Source organism: Zymoseptoria tritici, chromosome 7 (genome assembly GCF_000219625.1).
Source record: "Zymoseptoria tritici IPO323 chromosome 7, whole genome shotgun sequence".
Taxonomy (NCBI): Eukaryota; Fungi; Ascomycota; class Dothideomycetes; order Mycosphaerellales; family Mycosphaerellaceae; genus Zymoseptoria; species Zymoseptoria tritici.
In genome coordinates, this window is record NC_018212.1 from 72305 (window position 1) to 91169 (window position 18865).

The following is an 18865-nucleotide window of genomic DNA, read 5'->3' on the forward strand; positions in this document are numbered from 1 at the left end:
CAGTGCGATTCCTGTCGTTTGCGCACGTGAAAGACATGGCTGTCATATGATCGGCCTCTATTGCCTTCACTCGCATTACGGCTCGAAGTGGTCCGTCACAAGCGTTATCAATTTGACGGTTTGCACTTGCGAGCGTCTAAAGGGCTCACTTGACTTCACACCTGGTTCACTTCGAAAGATTCGACAATACTCACGCTCTTACGCATGGAGGCTTAAGTCGCCCAGTTTCCGGGCCAAGGCGGTATTTGGAGGCTAACTTTCGCAGCATATTGCCTTTCTTCGACTTGCAGTCATCTGCCAGGCATCACTTCTCCCACCGAGAAGTACCCGCCTCCGTCCCATCGACATCTATGAGCGGGCGGACAAACAGCCGACAAGAATTTGCGGCAATTCGTTATCCAATGAAGATTTCTCCCTGCTTGAACCAAAGCAATCGACACTGCCCAATGCACGCGAGCCTAGCTGCTAATCAGGGCCTGAATATTCAGTTTCAGCTCCCACTCTTTCGCCTGCGATGCCTCGAACTTCACCCCCAAAAGCTCACGCTCAGTCTATGCCAGCTCAAGGTCCAGATTAGTCCCTTGCTCATCCATCCCGGCCGGACCAGCGACGTCGAACAAATCTTCCTCCGGGCCTGATGCGCATCTTGACTCCGGGATCTCAGGCTCGGGCTCGTCTAGTCCAAGGTCTGCTTCGTATTCGCTGCGCGAACGTTTGCTACTGGACGATGCATCCGAAATGATGTCTCGAGGAACAAGTCTGCGAATCATTCGCCTTAGCTCACCGTTCTGCTTCATCATATGCAACACAAACTCTTCGATCGGACGCCGCTCTCCTTCGCGATCATACACCCTGCAGTCGTGGGTCTCCGCCTTCCTCTTGCGGCTTTCGCGCTTGGATTTCTCGAACTGCTTCGCGATGATGGGATGGAGGGGAAGACCCCAAGCCTCGCGTTTAATGGCGACCATGATCGCGGGAGGGTAGTTGAAGTATGTGCAATTGCGGAAGCTTTCCCAGTTCGGGCCTTTGGAACCGAGCCTGGCGGGTGCAGGGTCACGGTTCCATTCAGCAATCGTCTCCGCATCAGGGGAAGAAGCTAAGTCTGCGGATACACCTGCGGACAGAGGGTCGATGTCGAGGCTCCTCGCGCGCATGCGACCTTGAGCCATGGTCGGCTGAGTCTGGTCGTGCAGGTGGTGGTTGTTATCTTTGGCTGGCGTCTTGTCGGCTGCAATCCCGGTCGACGGCATGATCGCTTCTGCCATCTTTGGTCTTGACGCAGGAATGTTGTTTATCCTGATGGAGTTGCGAGTTCGCATCTGGAGTTGGTAAACCTGCAACGGGACCGCCCGTGTTTGCTTCGGATGCAAGTGAATGCGCGGACCGAAGAATTTTCGACTCGCCCAGGTTAGGCTGGAAGCTCGAAGAATCCACTCCGCCATGCTGGACTCAAAGGCAGCTGGCTCGCATGTCTTCATCGACGTTGGGAGTCACCCAGTCATTAGCGAGCGCTATTGCGGATAGTGTGACCAGAGACGTCTACCGGCCTAGCCAGTGGCTCGGTGCCAACGAAAGCACACGAGATGATTTGGAAGGGGCCGGACTCGACAAGAGCGCACGGTGCAGTTAGGTAACAGAGAACTTTTGAAGCAACGAGTATAGAAACACCACGCCTAGTATGAGGCTTATATTGGCCCACGATTCGCATGGTATTGCCTGGCGAGCTGACGTGAAGTCTTTTTCTCTTCTTCTTGCATTACTCCTCGTCACATAAGTCCTCTCAAGAACAGCTCCCTTACCTGCTCGACTCCTCCCCAACCAACAGAAATTGCCAGCATCAAAACGATCCTCGCTTTCTGCGGATTGAAGAATCCACTACCCACCACACTCGCCCCTTCGTCTCCGTCCGGTACAAAACCATCCGCACTCCGATGACTCGCCACTACGGGCACGCCCGTAGCATTGAACAACTCTTCCGCGAGCACAGTCGCCTTTGCCGGCATACCTCCCGCTCCAACCCCGGCATACACGATACCCGTCGCTCCAGAATCTCTCGCTGCGGAGAATAGAAGGCCATCCATGTCTTGATGTGCGTATAAGATGTCAACCTTCGGCAAATCCATCTTGCCAGAGATGTTGAAGTACAGTTTCCCAGTGGGCATGGTGGGAGCAAAGTAAAAGTATGGCACTTGATTGATGAAGAACCCCAACTGACCCACTTCCGTGGACTTGAACGTATCAAGCGAGTTGGCATTCATCTTGGTGGTGTACCAAGCTGAGCCGATGCGGTCGTTGAGCACGATCATAACTCCACGGTTGGCGGCTTTGGGAGATGAAGCAAGCGTCACCGCTTGGAAGAGGTTCAATGGACCGTCGGCGCTGAGTGCTGTGGCGGGACGCATCGCTCCGACCAGGATGACCGGCTTGGTACTGTTCAGCACGAGGTCGAGGAAGAAGGCTGTCTCTTCCAGCGTATCGGTACCGTGGGTGACCACAACTCCGGCGATCTCAGGTTTCAGAAGCTCGGCGGAGATGGAGCTGTAGAGGCTGAGCAGAATGGTGGAGTTGATGTCTCCGGATCCGACGTTGGAGATCTGCATGCCATTGATGTTGGAGATGTTGAGGAGTTCTGGGACAGCGTCGACGAGTTGCTGCACGCCGAGGCCGATACTGTAGCCGACAGTCTGAGTATTTGTTGTGCCTTGGCTGGCGATTGTACCGCCAGTAGCGAAGATCGTGACATTGGGAAGACTAGCGTTGACAGGTGTGGACAGATCGTACGTGTCGTCTCGTCGGAGAAGAGGAGAGGAGTTGGGGAGAGCGCAGGTCAACGTCGCCAGCGCGAGAGATAAAAAGAAGCGGCCCGCCATTTTGTCGATAATCCAAATGTCGGTCGAGCCATTGCGGTAGAAGTTGACTCGCCTTTATACATCCTGGCCGGCACTTGCAGTGAGAGAGCATTGGCCGTTTTTGCGATAAGACTTGACCTTAGCAGTCAGGCGGCCGGCCGGGTCGAGACCACAGTCCTTCTTGCAAGGACTCCGCACTCGTGCAACTGCATGTTGTGAGATTACTTTGGCTGAAGTCGTGCGTGTGGTTGCGCGGCGATAACAGCGATAGGCGGACCAGGAAGTTGGCCGCCGCAACTTTGCACAGGCCTTGGCCGGGATGAGATGTCCAGCAAGGTGTCCCGCTTCAAGCATTTTCCCACAACAAATCCTCAATCTCGATCGCACCTGCGCATCTCTCAAAAGCTTCCCAAGTCATCTTCACCCCTTCCGACTTGTTGTCATCCCACCTACGCGAGCTCTCCACGTTGCAATCGATGACCTGCAACAGGATCAACACAAATGACGAGCCAACACTGGCATTTGCGGGCGTGGACTCGAAGTGCTTTTGGAAAGGTTCCATGTCCGCAGGCATTTCCCGCTGATAGCGTTCTGCAACATCGGTCAAGATTGAGACCATGAGCTCATAGACCTTGAACCAGTTCACCGTGGCTATTGGGAATGATCCTTCGAACTCTGAGGTCGCCGCTTCCTTCACTCGCTCGAGTGTGGCCGCAAATGGAGCATCGCGCAATTCTCGATCGATGGCGAGAGTCTGTTTTGCGGTCAGACTCTTGATGCGATTGTTCGTAAAGAGCTTGGCCCATAATGCAGGTCCGGCGTGGAAGGCAGGCTTCGACGCTCGAAGATTGTGGAACAGACAGAACTCAGCAGGCTTGATTCTGTCGTTATCGGCCTGTCCGTATTTGACCGATTGCGGCATACTGATCTGGTACTGGCTTTTTCGAGCGTCTCCGCTATTTGAAGCAAAGTCCGTCTTCGTCTCCAGCTTGCCACCCATAAATCGTTTCAGGCTTCGTGTGAACTTCCTGGTCGGTCGATCGCCTAGGAACACCTGCTCCTTGAAGAAGTCACAAAGCTGTTCCAGAAGGTGTATAGGGGTGCTGAGTTTAGGTGCGATCTGCCGGAGTGTGTTATAAGTATGAAGCACAGGCCGAGTATATCCTCGCTTCTGCACACGATGAAGCCCAGGTCCAGGGCAGAGTGGAGGGTCTCGCCCATCTGGGCACCCGCCGTCCATGGAAGTTGATGGTAGAGACTGGTGCCGGCGCTCTTGATGTACACTCCAAGCTCAGCTTGCTTCCGCTCCAAGGCGCGAACGGTTCTTGGCTGCATGTTACTGAATTGACCTGCTGCGAGCTCGCCTTCGATCAGCCGATTCAAGTTATCTTGGACTTCTTCCGCAAGACGAACTGCGGTATCGTGGAGATTGGTGTCATTCTGCACATCGTTGATATGGAAGAAACTCCTGCCGGTCTCCAACAGAAGCATCATGCCGAAGATCGTTTCTGTGTCGGCCGTCCATCGTGGTCCCTCCCATGGTTCATCCATTCTGGCGGTATGGTATCTCGTGTTTTCTCTTCTCAAGAAGAACATCACTTCAGCCTGCATGGGGTTCAACACTGACTATGCGGCTCTATCACCAAACGCAACTGGGTTTGCCTCCAGAAAGACCATCGTCGCAACAAGCGAGTCAATGATGGCCGAGTCTCGATGCATAAGTTCCTTCATAGCTTCTGGGGTATCGTCATATTCATCCGGCTCAAGGAAGTCTTTCGCACCGTCCATCAAGACCCCTGCTGCTTCTTCGTTCCGCGTCAAGAAAAAGTCGAACGGTGATGCCGCGCAAAGCTCGCGGTAGTTGCTCCGCTCCAGTTGTTTGGGGAACTTCCATCGGCGCAAGGGCAAGATTGGCTTAGACAAGGCGAGGCCGGTCGTGAACTCCTTGTACTGCAAGTCGATGCCAGCACGGTCTGAGTCTTGCTTGGAAAAAGTTTCTCCGAATGCACTTTGCATGGCGCCCCTTCCGGTCACGTAATCCACAAGTTTCTCGTGGTCCATGCCGTGTACGTTCTGGTGCTCTTCGCATAACCTTTTGATCCCGGAGTACCCGACATGCGTGAGCCACGCTGCCAAAGGCACGGACATCTCGCCTTTTGCGACCTTTCGCCAATATCCAGAAACGGTGTCGACCATGAGGTCCATCTCCATGACATAGCCGTACCATTGAAAAGCTTGGTCGAGATGATCGTCTGCAATGCGGGAGCGTGGCTTTGAGGTTTTCGTCGCCCAGGAATCGAGGAGTTCCTGTAGCTCCGTCTCGCTCAATGTGCTTTCCTTATCTGTCGGAATTCCGTCGAGCGGCCCGAACGTATTAGCAGATTGACTGCTGTGGTGACTGGGAGAGACAGGAGCCACAACCCCATCCTCCGCGGACGGCGGAAACAAATTCTCGAATGCCTGCTGCAGAGTCTCGGTGAAATGCTCGTGTTTACAGGTATCCTCACTGTCTTCGATCTCTCTCGTCCGGTACCAGGCAGTCATCCGTCGCCTATCGAATAACGCTGTTTTGAACTCCCACTTGATGTACCGCGGCCGAGTTGCCTTGCTGTTGACGATGCAGTTGGCACAGGACAGAATCTCGTCCACGGTCATTATTTTCTCCCCATTTGTCGCCCCATCGCCTTGAGTTCTGGGCTTCCCTCGGCGCTTCTTGCTTTGCTGAATAGCAGGCTTCTTTTTGATGGAGCTCGTGAAACACAGCCAGTCGATGATGTCTGCGGTGGAATGCTTGTAAAGCCTCCTAGCATTGAGCATGCTCTCGGGCATAGACGTGTCTGGGGTTTCTGCCATGATTGTAAACAGGAAATCTGGATCATCGAAGATCGGGAACGTCGAAGCGGCCAAAAGGCTTTTAGCCAGTCGTGACAGTTGCGATATCGAAGTGAATGCGGCCGGCTGAGCTTTGCATCCCTTGCGTCAAACCCCCCGAAAGCCAAGCTGGTTGCGGAGAGCCAGAAACGGCTTGTCAGGAATGCCGTCAGTACTGCTGAAATTACCGCCATTTGACCGACCACTTGGTGTCCTTTAACGGTGCGATGGAGCCAACATTTTGTTCAACAGCATCACCTTCAGTCCACGGAAAGGTAACTTCTCATCTGAAGCACTCCTCTGCGGCTCCGATGATTTCAACCAGACTTGTGCTGATTCCCTCAGCTCTTCCCACTCATATGCAATGTCCAGAAGTCACTCTTACTCCAAGACCGACCGTTGGAGTTGCAAAGGGATGCGCGGTCGCTGCGGGCCCGACTCATCTAGCCGTCACTGCTGCGGCCAAATGCATGCGATCGCCATCTGTCTCGTTTCCGGTCGATGTATGCGATCGCTGATCACGACCGTGTGGTCCAGATCGGCTTTCGTCGTTCAGATAACTCATCGTTGCGACAAGCCAGTCGACTGTTTGTAGCCAAGCTGGGCGTGTTGTACCAGAATCCATCAGCATATTCCTTGCAAAGAGGCCCGTATCCGAGTAATGCTTGATGCCTGTACTCCGCGACCACACGAGGATTCCCTGCACGTTACGTGATCCCAAGGCTTGCTGAGCAGGTACATGAGGCCCTCTGTCCACTTCCTCGAACCCGGCTTCCCTCTCCTCTGCTTCTCCAAAGGTAAGAGGCAAAACCGGAGCGCGAAGAACACATCATCATTGCCAAACGACGACGACAACCATGCAGTTCCCTTGCCACCTTTCCGCCTTGATCCTCTCCATGATGGCTTCGAAGGTCGTCGCCGACGGCGTATGTCCACCTCGCCTCGCCTTCCCTCACACCCATCCACATACCTATACTAACGACAACGACACACAGAAATGCCACGCTCCTGAAAGTGACCCCCGCAATCCCGGAACCTGCGACTTTGGCTACTTCGGAACGTTTCATGTCACATTACCTTGTGCTCCGGTGGGTCCAGCGGCATGGTATTTTGATAGATCGCAGAGACGGGTGCAGGAGCAGTTTCGCTAATGCTTCTCTCTGTCAAGGACGAGCCGTGCATTTGGCAACAAGGTCAATGTACTGTGGATCCGAGGAATAACAAGAAGGCTGTCTGTATTCCTCCTCCTCCGGATGATCCTCCGCGGGAGTGACGGTGTAGGGCGGGTGCTGGTGGGTATGGGAGGTGGAAGAGAGGAAATGACGCTCTGTGCTGCTCAGCGAAGGAGGGTATCGGTGCGAAGCTGGTAAGGATGGAGGCGGAGGCCGCGTTTCTCGGACTCGTTGCTGTTGGCATGTGGACTCGCGAGACCGGCAACCTGCGCAACGGGGTCAGCTTTATCTTGCAGAATGACTTCGACAGCTGTGCCCAACGCATAGTCCATGAATCCCGGTCTCGCGATGCGAAGTTCGCTCTCCTTGTGTCTGCGAGGCTCGGGTCGCTCTCCCACTCTCCGTGTGATGATGGGAGGCTTCAGCTTCTTTCACAGCTTCCTTCACAGCTTCCTTCACAGCTTCTTTCACAGCTTCTTCCACAACCCCAACGCTCGGTATGATGGTATAGTTGAGTCGCGCTCCCGTGCAAAGCTGCCGGATCACCAGGGCCAGGCTGATTGATTGAAGTCGTGACCGAAGAACGGCTGCTGCTAAGGTTTCTCGTTTATGTCTGTCTGTTTTCTGTTCTGTCGATTTCAGCTTGCGCTAGTTATACACGCAGTCTCATATCCCATGCGCCGATGCTGCTCCGCGCTTTTTGGTTTTTACACCTCTGCTGTTGCGCCATTCCACGCGACCAATGTCCACTTGTTCCTTTTCAATACATGTATCTCCGCTCATTTGCCCTTGTCGTTGCCGTACATCGAATTTTGCCAAACCTTGCCAGCGGGCGAGTTGTCCTGCTTCTGGTCGGAGTGGTTTTCCTTGAAGTGTTTGGTATCGACGCCTTTCGGGTTCGTTTGGTTGGAGGTGACGTTATCGGGGTTCCCTTCTCCTTTCAGTGTCATTAGCTGCAGTGGTCATGTGTGAGAGTAATTGAGCCGTCCAAAGAGCAGCGCTTGTTTGCTTACGCACCCCGTGGTGTTGCGGCTCCGGGGAGGTGAGTCTTGCTGCCACCTCCGGCAGAGTATCGGTCGGCGATGTTTTGCGATCCAAATGTCTCGATCCTGGCATTTCCATGAGCTCGCGCCTGAAGCGTTTGCCATGAGGGATGGACTTACGGCTTGCCTCCAGTCAACTTGGGCACGATGTAGGCAATGGCAGCGACAGAGCCGGCGCCAATCGCAAAGTTGCGGGGAGTGAAAAAACTCATGTTGATGGCGTGGTGTGATCCTGGAAGATGGAGTTGCGCGAGGCGTAACAGGATGATCGTGGTGGGTCGTTTTGATGAAAGTTGGATGGTTTCTCGAATTTGGTACCTGAGGTCGATTCGGGGTTTCTTCCTTTGATGCAAGAGAGAAAGTCTCGGCCGCATGAAAGACCGCGAAAGCGAAAGATCAGCGTCATCGATCGCTCATAGGCATTTCGCTTACAGCGGCACTAAATCATGCTCAAAGTCTATTTCACGCGGGGCAGAAGCCGGTGGTTGCCGACATTCGGACGGTCAACGAAAAACAGTCGCGCTAGTTTCGTGTAAGTGAATGTTCTTGAACAGGGCAGTTTCACTCCATTGATCGCTACCGTGCATCGTCGACATCGCCCTCTCCGACCGGGCTGTTGAGACGCGACAGCAACATGGCCCCTCCAACCAGGATCACGGTACTCATCTCCGGCTCTGGCACGAATCTCCAAGCTCTCATCGACGCCTCGAAAACATCCTCGCTGTCGAATACCACCTTTGTTCGTGTCATATCCGACCGCAAATCTGCCTACGGCCTGATTCGTGCCTCCAATGCCAACATCCCAACAAGCTACCACTCAATCCTGCCATACAAGAAGTCGCATCCCGATACCTCTTCCAACCCGACGTTCAATGCAGCTCGCGAAGCATACGATGCAGATCTCGCAAAGCTTGTGCTCGCCGATGAGCCACAATTAGTCGTTTGCGCTGGCTTCATGCGGATCCTAACTCCCTCTTTCCTTAACCCACTCGCAATGGCAAATGTGCCGATCATCAATCTTCACCCATCGCTGCACGGCGACTTGATCGGAGCGGGATGCATTGAACGAGCATGGGAGGAGTTCCAACAAGGCAGGCGAAAGAAGACGGGAATCATGATACACTATGTCATCGCGGAAGTCGATATGGGAGAACCTATCCTGCAGAAAGAGGTCGACATCGAGGGCTGTACTTCGCTCGTAGACCTGCAGGCGAGGATTCATGAGGCGGAGCATGTGCTCATCGTTGATGGCGCAAGCACTGTTGTCGAGAAGATCAGGACGACGAGGGACTGAAAGATAGTACTGTCACGCCAAATCCCTAGACGTCAAGGTTGGAAAGATTGGACCGCCTCGAAGCATGGTGTACTGGTGCCACACCGCTGCCTCTATGCCGCAACACTTGGCGACACTTGGCTAACGCCCTGCGAAGCCTCACGATTCGATCTATGTCAAGTACGCTGTGCTTCAGTCATGCGGCCTCGGATTTTCGCACTCGCAGATGCTATCGCGAGTCGAAGAAGTGGACAAGGTCTGCATTCAAAGTACGGCGGTTCTTGCTATGCGCCAAGCGGCGCCAGACAGGATGAAGAGGCACATCATCGTGTGGGGATGAACGCCATCAGGATATCCTGGCTCTGCATGTGATATAGGCCGCGGAGTATTGTGTCTGTACCTATCAAACAGTGCTCCAGGGCAAGCAGAGCAGGAGAAGTCGACAGAGCAGGACAAGTCATTGCTTCGTTCCAAAATGAATCGTCATTTTTCCACCAACATCCATACTCCCGGATATCTTGTCGCTGCTTATCGAGGATTCACTCCATCAAAGGGACAGTGCAGACGGAAGCCAGCGGGGAGCAACAGGGATTCCCCGTAGTCCGAGCTGGGATCACCGCGAGAGTCTTCGACCTGGCCGAGCTTCCCCAGTCTAGTTTCGCATTCCACCATTGAGGTCATGACAACGAGCCATATTGCCAAGAGTCCAAGACTTCTTCGAAACAGCATCACGCAATCGCATCGCACTGCCTTCATGAAGTGTCGGAGCCACGGCGAATGGTGGACTTGTATCACCCCACGGGGGATCCGGGAATTGAGCAGAGTGCAGTATAAATAAGCTCTCTACCCCAGCAACTCCGACTCGGCGCATCATCGCGGTTGCTCGCCTTATTGTTGTCACACTCTTGGCAGACTGTTTCGTAGGTCGGTGAGATGATGCGGCATACCATGCCACGACGCTGGTCTATGACCACTTACTTGACCTTATCGCAAGTCGTGGAGGGACGACGTGGGATGCCGACATGATGATGTGATCCAACGGATCTTGAGCCAAGGCGATTCTTCCGCAGATTTACCCGCCAGGATCTCCGCTGCATAACACCGAGTACCTTGCTGGTGTCACGGACTCACGTATTTACCGGCTGACTGGCATGGCGATGATGCCACCTTGAAGGGCGCCGGAAAGGTACATAAGGCAGGTCAGATGCCGACCTCTACAAAAATTATTTTCTTTGCATTGCCAGTTCCACACCTGAGACAACGACCCGCGAACAGTCAGAACAAAGAAAGATATTCAAACCTGGCGATCGATCACCACCACCATAACACACTACTGTACTCATCACCCACTCCCAACACCAAGCACAACAATGGCCTCCAAACTCTGGCAACCCATCGACCCAACCAAAGCCGCACCCGTCCCAATCCGCCGCAAGAATACCATCCCAGGCACATGGCTCACCCTCACACCCTCGACCACCTCTTCCACCAACATCACCAACGCCGAAGCCGTGTCGCCCACCCTCGACCCCCAATCAGCTTCCTCATCGTTCCTCACCAACGACAACTCCACCGCCAGCGACGGCTCCTCGCGACACTCTTCTTTCACCTCAGCCGGGAACGAGCTGACAAGTCCGTTGAAGAGTGATGTCGAGGTCTCTCCGCGGCACTCTTCGTTTGGCTCGACGGGGAATGAGATGCGGCTTCCGATGAAGAGTAATGTCCAGGCTGGAGTGCATGGAGATGCGGCGGAGAGGAGGGAGGCGAACGTTGCGCTGGGGAGGAAGGCTGTGGAGGGCTAGGCTGTGAACGACATTGGGTGTGTGATGATAGGATGAGATGGTCTTCGTGAATGTTTGCTGGAGGAAACGCGAGTGTTGAGACAACGGGCAAAGACGCATGGATTTCAACGAGGCAATAGCGGGACAGCGAGGCGTACATTTTTATTAGTCGTATGGATATGGAATTGTCGGAGTCATCCCATCAGCTCCAGTTGCAACTGTTTCATCTCCACCTCCTCTTCCTTTCGCCGTGCTTCCTCATCCCTTCCCAGTCCCTCGAGACCGTGCACTAGCAAGCTCAATGCTCCGATCTCCTGGAGCATGAATTCCTTGCTCGGTATTCTGAGCATCGCAGAAGTTGTGAGCCTGGTATTGAAATTCCGATTCAACTGGAATACACTCACGCATTCCGGTCCCTCCCTTCAAGCTCAGCGACGAGGTTCCGGAGCAAAAGAACGGCATCTTCGAACATGCGCTCGCCGATCAGCGCTACGCATTGGCTGTATTGTTCTCGTTCGTCGGCTTCGGGTGGTGTTCGTGGTGCGTCTGTAATGTCCATGGTTGCGGCGTGTGCTGGAATCGTTGTCGAGTTGCAGACGCGGGCGATCAGGCTGAGGTGTGCGACATCTTAGCTTGAGGCGCTTTCTCCTCAACGTCCTGCTGTATGGCTGATCGTTTGTTGAGTCGGCCAGGTCCATCGAAGGATGATCTAGCAGGTGGCTGCAGATGTACGTACCGTGATCCAACCCACCGTTCAGGAGAGTTGGATGCGAAGCGCTGTCAGATGCTGGGTACCTTATGAGTGGTCTTGATGGACCAGCAACATTTTGAAGACTTTCAATTTTCGTCCAATGTCTGCAGTCCTGCATTCCGACAGCATCATTGCTGGAACATCCCATGTACATGCCTGCCAACGCCACGCTAATTTTGCAATCAAGAAGCTCACACAGTTCCCCATCTGTACTCAATGCTCCGGCGCATCAGGCAGCCTCTCAATCACATACTTGCCCCTCGCCACGCTCAGAATCGGCACACCGGGCACTTTCCTGATCCGTCTCTTCAAGTCCCTATCGTTCGTCGCCACCAAGTACACTCTCTGCTTCATGACCCGGTCGACAATGCAGTCATCTGCATATGTTCCCTTGTGATCGCACTGCAGCCTCTCCCATCTCTCATCTCTTGCAATCTGTAATGCGATGCGGTACTTCGGTCCCAGCTTTTCCAACTCGGCCATGACGCAGGAGGTGATGATTGGTGTGCAGGTCGCGTAGAGCGTGTCCATTAATGTCGGGAGGAGCGGGAGTTTGTGGTGGACGGTGTGGGAGAGGAAATTGGTATCGACGAGGACTTGGTAAGGTGGTTGCAGGGCGGTGTTGTGTTGAAAGAACATGCTGCTGGGGACTTGTGGGCTGTGAGGGAGTCAGTGTTGTGTTCGGGAGGAGAAAGATGCAGCAAGACGTACACATCGCGAACGACATTGTCGCCTTGCTCTTTCTTCTTCTTCTCGTCGCTCTCATTTTTCATGATGTTCTTCTTCACTCGGGCATCACGCTGGCTGATCACCCGCTTGACGGCGCCGAACTTGCGCGTCTTCTTCTGGACACCCATCGTGGCGATGAATGTGTTGCGCCGGTCAAGTGTTGGAAGAAGTCGCAAATCTCGAATCGTGAAATCGTGAAATGTCTCCCGCGGGCAAGATTTCGAATAAAGTTCCGGGTAGTCACCACAAGCGGTCGCGCTTGCCGTCCCTTGTTCTAAAATCAGATCCGATCGCCCCGCCTTGCCGGCTTGGTGCTTGCGTACCATCCCCTGCGGCCCTGCAAGCACTCTGCATCTCGTTCTTCTATTGTGACATCAAACATTCACACCACTTCCGAGTCGCAATACGGCATCGACCTCACTTTCGCTACGGATAACACCACACTCGCTCAAACGGACATCCTCGCGACCCCCATCGATCGCCACGCAGCAACCGTCGACGCCAGAGCGGCTGGGAACAACGGTACCCCGTTAGCCACCACCGATCAAATCCTTGCAAGAAACACAGAGCTTCCGACTGTTTACAACCACACACACACATCGCAAGGAACAACAGACCACTTGCTCAATCCACACACAACGATATGCGTCCCAGCCTCAGACACAACAAGGCGTCGACAGTGCTGGCGCTGTTGGCAGCGCCAGTGGTGTATGCACAAGGAAACAATAATAACAATCAGAACAACAACGACAACGACCTACCCGACCTGAACACGATAACGAACGAAGCTGCGCAATCGACTCAATCAGCAGCGTCCTCGAGAGCCTCAACTCAGACAGACGATGCGAACACAGCGGAGGAGACAGACTCTGCATCATCTGCGTCTTCAGCGACGTTTCCTGACGCTGTCACCTCCAGCTCTACATTCGCAGGACTGAAGGGACTGCCCACCATCGCTGGCGCTGGTGTTCCGGACTTGGTCATTCCCTTCACGGAAGCCGCGCCTTTCATGCAACGCTCCAGCATGCCCGAGGGTACAGTGTTCATTGCTGTGGGCGCAGTCCTCGCACTGTTCGGCGCATGTATCCTTCTTTGGCGGGTCCTGGTCGCATGGAGTATCAATCGCTCGGTCAAGCGATCAGCAATAGCCTCTATCCGTGGTGGTGGCGAGAAGAGCTCTGGCAACACATGGGCGCCACACTCCGCTGGAAAGGCAGCCTACTACAAGGAGTACGAGACCGGCAGCAGCATGTCTCTCGATCAATTGAATAGCCAGGGCAAACCACTAAGACCGTTTCGCGACGACCACGACGCCGTTAAGAGACAGTCCTCCGCGCCAGTCAACGGCCTCTTCTTCTCGCCTACCGCCCAGACCTCAAACCGCGCCAGCTCCGCAGTGTACGACAACCGAGCGTCCGCATACCTTCCGGCTGGCTACTATGCTTCTCCCTCCGCCGACATCGCTGGCGCCCGAAGCTCCACATACGGCGCATCGTCTCTGGCCCCCTACGCCCGACACAGCCAGGCCGTCACGCCTTCGCCACCCGAAACGCCTGACAACTCAGCTTCTCGTAGTACGTCCGCATACTACGGCGCGGCGACATCAAGAGACGGAACGCGACCACATGATCGTCAGGGCCAGAGTAGTCGGGATGGTAGATATGCAGGCGCGAGCAGCTCGTCGCTGGCTGTTGGCATTGGTGGCAACGCGCACGGCAATGAATACCTGGGCGGACAAAGGGCGCCGAGTCAGGTCTTTGACGACATGCTAGATGTGCATGGGAATGGGCCCAGAGAACGGTATTGAGATGGGTTTGGCGGGGTGATGGGAAATGCATGTACAAACGGAGTCATGGGCCAGGGTTGAAATTTGATGGAGATCTTTTAAGCGGTGGAAATTTGTTTGAGCGGATTCACGACGATGAGGTCTTTGCGAGGAATCGCAGCATTCGACTCCCGACAGGTTATGTAGTGATGAACTCTCAGCGGGTGGACGACACGATGGTTGAACGGATGTGCGTCTGAATGCGGGATCCTTGAGTTGTGGGAGAGAGAATGATCATTCATAGCAATATCAACAGAACAGTGACACAGCGCTCAGGCAGTACAAAGTGCCATCCCGTGAACATTTGACCATGGCTATATGCATGCCCTTTCGACCCTTCCATTGTGTCATATTCCTGTCGCGCGTCGAGACGCGCTTTCCCCAAAGTTAAAGCTTCGACGTCACAACCACAGCTCACTTCAAACATCGCATTTGCCATTGACCTCACACTTACTTCTCTCTCACATGGCTTGCGAGGATGGTGTCTAACAACCCTCCTCCCTCGTCTCAGAGGAAGTCACAGGCGTCGATCTCCAGTTTCTTCACGCCAAAGGCAACGGCGACACCCAAAGCAGTGGCCAACCATGCTCCACCACCACCAGCAACCAATGGACGGAAGACGCCGACACTTCCTACTGACAAGAGTGACGACCTGTTCATGAGTGACGGGGACGACGACGACCTCCTTCGGAATGGCACGAGCAGAATCTCCACCTTGACAAAGCGAGCTACGTACGATGAGGATCACGCAGATGATGAGGTTTTGCCCGCGCCGAAACGACGGAAAGTCAGCCCACCACAAGATGTCGCAGCACATGGTGCGCGATCAGCACTTGAGCAAATCTCCGCAGCCTCACCCGGAACTGGCCGGGCACCAAGAATGACTGCACGAACCTCGAAGTATGCCTTCTCTAGCGATCCTGCAGCTGCCAACGACGAGAACGAGGAACAAGAGGAAGACGATGAACAAGAAAAGAAGAGGAAGGCGAAGCTGCACGAAAGATTCGTCAAGAATTTGGGGAGACCGGACAGCTTGGCCGAGTTTAAGAGAAAGAATGGCTTCGTAGAGGACGAAGCTGCAGCTGGCGAGGATGGAGACGAGGACGAAGAAGAGGATGCCGAGCCCACACAAGCCAAAGGCAAGGGCAAGAAAGCACCGGTGCAGAGAAAGGGCAAAGACAAACTCACGCCCCTGCAGAGACAAGTCGTGGATCTCAAACGCAAGCACCCAGACGCTCTGCTCATTGTTGAAGCGGGATACAAATATCGCCTTTTCGGCGAAGATGCACGGATAGCTGCGAAAGTGCTGGCGATCATGTGTATTCCTGGCAAATATCGCTTCGACGAGCATCCTTCCGAAGCACATCTCGATCGATTCGCCTCGGCCAGCTTCCCGACCCACCGTCTGCATGTACATGTCAAACGGCTGGTGTCAGCTGGGCACAAAGTTGGTATCGTACGACAGCTGGAAACAGCGGCATTGAAGGCGGCAGGCAGCAACAAGAGCAAGATATTCGAGCGAGGTTTGACGAATCTGTACACGAAAGGCACGTATATCGATGACGAAGATGGACTGGTTGGAGGAGGTCCGGATGGAAATGGAGCACCAGCAACAGGTCATCTGCTGTGTCTGACAGAGAGCTATCCGAAAGGCGCTGGTTCCGACGAGAAGGTCCAGATTGGCCTCATCGCCGTGCAGCCTGGGACGGGAGACATCATTTACGATGACTTCGAGGATGGCTGGATGCGGAGTGAGCTAGAGACCAGATTGCTGCACATCTCGCCTTGCGAGTTTCTTGTCGTCGGAGAGGTGTCCAAGGCAACGGAGAAGCTCGTGCAGCATCTTTCAGGAGGCGACGATGCCAGACTTGAGCGGGCTGAGAAGCCGAAGACCATGGCAGCGATGTCGTACAGCCACATCACCAAGTTCTACGCCGACAAACTGAAAGACGATGGTCCGACGCCGTCGCAAGTAGAGGCATCAGAGGAGAAGGGCACACTTCTGGATAAGGTCCACAAGTTGTCCGAGAACGCCACAATCTGTCTCTCTGCGATGATCACACATCTCACCGACTATGGCTTGCAACACGTATTCGATCTGACAAAGTGCTTCCAATCGTTCAGCGCACGATCCCACATGTTGCTCAACGGCAATACTCTGACAAGTCTGGAGATCTACCGCAACCAGACGGATCAGACTGAGAATGGTAGTCTCTTCTGGACTCTCAACCGGACACAGACGAAGTTTGGGCAGCGACTGTTGAGGAAGTGGGTCGGCAGGCCTTTGCTAGAGCGGGAGAGACTCGACGAGCGATTGGCCGCTGTGGAGGAGCTGAAAGATGGCGCAGGACGTCTGGGCGTCGACAAGATCACAAGTCTTCTGGGAAAGATCAGGAACGACCTCGAGAGAACACTCATTCGAATCTACTACAAGAAGTGCTCCAGGTCGGAACTCCTGTCGTTACTCCAGACATTGCAGATGATTGCACAGGAGTATGCGACTGTGACATCTCCTGACGCTGCTGGATTTGAATCGAAGGTCATCAACGAGGCGATTGCTTCGCTGCCGCGCATTGCAGACGACGTCTTGCAGTATCTGAATCGCATGAATGCCCAGGCAGCAAGGGCAGACGACAAGTACGGTTTCTTCCGTGACGAGTACGAAACGGAAGACATCACAGATCACAAATGCGGCATTGTTGCTGTGGAACATGACCTCAACGAATTCAAGGCCACCGCAGCCACACTTTTGAAGAGGAAGCAAGTCAGTTATGTGACGGTGTCTGAGATCGACTACCTCATCGAATTGCCTCAAGACATGCTGAAGAACGTCCCAGCGTCCTGGGTCAAGATCAGCAGTACGAAGAAGGTCGCGCGCTTCCATGCTCCAGAGGTCATCAAACTCATCCGCGAACGTGACCAGCACAAGGAAGCTCTGTCGAATGCATGCGATGCTGCGTTCACTGCCCTGCTCACAGAGATTGCTGCACAGTACCAGCCCTTCCGCGACTGCATCCAATCTCTCGCTCTACTCGACTGTCTTCTCTCGCTTGCCTCTGTCGCTTCTCAACCCGGCTATTGCAAACCAACCTTCAGCGATCAACCCGGAATCGACATCAAAGCCGCTCGCCATCCGATGGTTGAACAGATCCTACTCGACGCTTTTGTCCCGAACGACATTCATCTCTCCGCCGACACAACCCGCGCCCTGCTCATCACCGGTCCAAACATGGGCGGCAAATCCTCATACGTCCGCAGCATTGCCCTCGTTGCCATCATGGCCCAGATCGGATCCTACGTTCCTGCCAAGTCCGCACGCCTAGGACTCCTCGATGCAGTCTTCACTCGCATGGGCGCATTCGACAATATGATGAAAGGTGAGAGTACGTTTATGGTCGAACTCGGTGAGACGGCGGATGTTCTCAAGCAGGCTACACCTCGTAGTCTGGTCATTCTGGATGAGCTGGGACGAGGTACGAGCACTCACGATGGTGTGGCGATTGCGGAGGCCGTGCTGGTGGACGTCGTGGAGCGCATCAAGTGCTTCACGCTGTTCATCACGCATTACCAGAGTCTTGCGCGGGCAGTGGAGAAGAAGTGGGGCACTGAGGGTGTAGATGTGAAGAATGTGCACATGCGCTTCACGGAAGATGGAGGAGATGATGAAGCAGGCGGTAAGAATGTCACGTTCCTCTACGAGGTTGGAGAGGGTACAGCGCATCGGAGTTATGGGTTGAATGTGGCGAGATTGGCGGGACTGCCGAAGAGTTTGCTCGAAGTAGCGGGGAAGAGAAGTGGTGAGATGGAGCTGGAAGAAGGCAGAAGGCGGTTGGGGTATTTGGCGAGAGTCCTGGGCGGAGTGCTCAACGAAGGAAATGGAGCCTCCGCAGGGGAGCTGGAGAAGCTGATCGAAGGCGTGGAGCAGCTGTGATGAAAGTTGCCGGTGGAAGGATAAGTCCCAATATGTGCATGAGACATGATAGTTGACATATTCCAGGTCGAAGTCTCCGTTCCATGTCATTGGCTTACTTGCGATCGTTGCACAATGCGGGCCTGTAACCTCATGGCGGCTAGTCTTATCGTCCCTAGACCACTCTTTTCTTGGAGGTCCGGACATAAGACAGCAGTCTAGCTAAAACACGAGTGTCTTGTCTCTGGTTTCAATTGTTGAAGCATGGCTGCAAGGGAAAGGTCCAACGACAAAGACGTATGCAGCTTGCTGCGTCCCGCTTGGAGGATTCCTAGAACAAAGGATTCCTTGCGGGCATGAGTTCAGGGGGGTTTCGACTTGATCTTCCTTTCCTGCTTGAAGTTTTCTTTTGTCCGCTTGGGACCACACCGACCTCGTTGACCTTGCTTCTCAGGCGGTGCCCTCATATACTATACTCACCACACTGGCAAGTATACACATTCACCACACGATCGGATACTCCTGAGATGACAGGCCTTCACGACCACTACCCGGCTCCGGACCGCCAGTCACACCTCGATGGGGGTCGGAAGGACATCATTGCCTCGAATTGCGAGTCGCACACATTATGGCAGATATCTTCGTCAGGCCCGTGGCGGCG

The 18865-nt window shown here is 54.2% G+C and overlaps 6 protein-coding genes across 6 annotated transcripts; 3 read left to right on the top strand and 3 right to left on the bottom strand.

Moving 5' to 3' along the window:
• Window positions 1–1766: 1766 nt before the first annotated feature.
• On the bottom strand, window positions 1767–2870 carry MYCGRDRAFT_73621 (L-asparaginase; the record flags this gene model as incomplete). The annotated part of the gene is made up of 1 exon (XM_003851260.1): window positions 1767–2870. The coding sequence occupies one exon, from the start codon at window positions 2868–2870 to the stop codon at window positions 1767–1769; it is 1104 nt and encodes a 367-aa protein (XP_003851308.1).
• Window positions 2871–7671: 4801 nt separating this feature from the next.
• Window positions 7672–8201, bottom strand: MYCGRDRAFT_110048 (uncharacterized protein; the record flags this gene model as incomplete). The annotated part of the gene is made up of 3 exons (XM_003851259.1): window positions 7672–7829; window positions 7910–8001; window positions 8056–8201. 3 exons carry the CDS (start codon window positions 8145–8147, stop codon window positions 7672–7674), a joined length of 342 nt encoding a protein of 113 aa, XP_003851307.1.
• A 333-nt stretch (window positions 8202–8534) lies between these two features.
• On the top strand, window positions 8535–9229 carry MYCGRDRAFT_73624 (uncharacterized protein; the record flags this gene model as incomplete). Its single annotated transcript, XM_003850517.1, has 1 exon — window positions 8535–9229. One exon carries the CDS (start codon window positions 8570–8572, stop codon window positions 9227–9229), a length of 660 nt encoding a protein of 219 aa, XP_003850565.1.
• Window positions 9230–10578: 1349 nt separating this feature from the next.
• On the top strand, window positions 10579–11010 carry MYCGRDRAFT_94220 (uncharacterized protein; the record flags this gene model as incomplete). Its single annotated transcript, XM_003850518.1, has 1 exon — window positions 10579–11010. The coding sequence occupies one exon, from the start codon at window positions 10579–10581 to the stop codon at window positions 11008–11010; it is 432 nt and encodes a 143-aa protein (XP_003850566.1).
• A 716-nt stretch (window positions 11011–11726) lies between these two features.
• On the bottom strand, window positions 11727–12612 carry MYCGRDRAFT_60481 (rRNA-processing protein fcf1; the record flags this gene model as incomplete). Its single annotated transcript, XM_003851258.1, has 2 exons — window positions 11727–12398; window positions 12452–12612. 2 exons carry the CDS (start codon window positions 12595–12597, stop codon window positions 11954–11956), a joined length of 591 nt encoding a protein of 196 aa, XP_003851306.1.
• A 2562-nt stretch (window positions 12613–15174) lies between these two features.
• Window positions 15175–18225, top strand: MYCGRDRAFT_45599 (uncharacterized protein; the record flags this gene model as incomplete). The annotated part of the gene is made up of 1 exon (XM_003850519.1): window positions 15175–18225. The coding sequence occupies one exon, from the start codon at window positions 15175–15177 to the stop codon at window positions 18223–18225; it is 3051 nt and encodes a 1016-aa protein (XP_003850567.1).
• Between the last annotated feature and the right edge of the window lie 640 nt (window positions 18226–18865).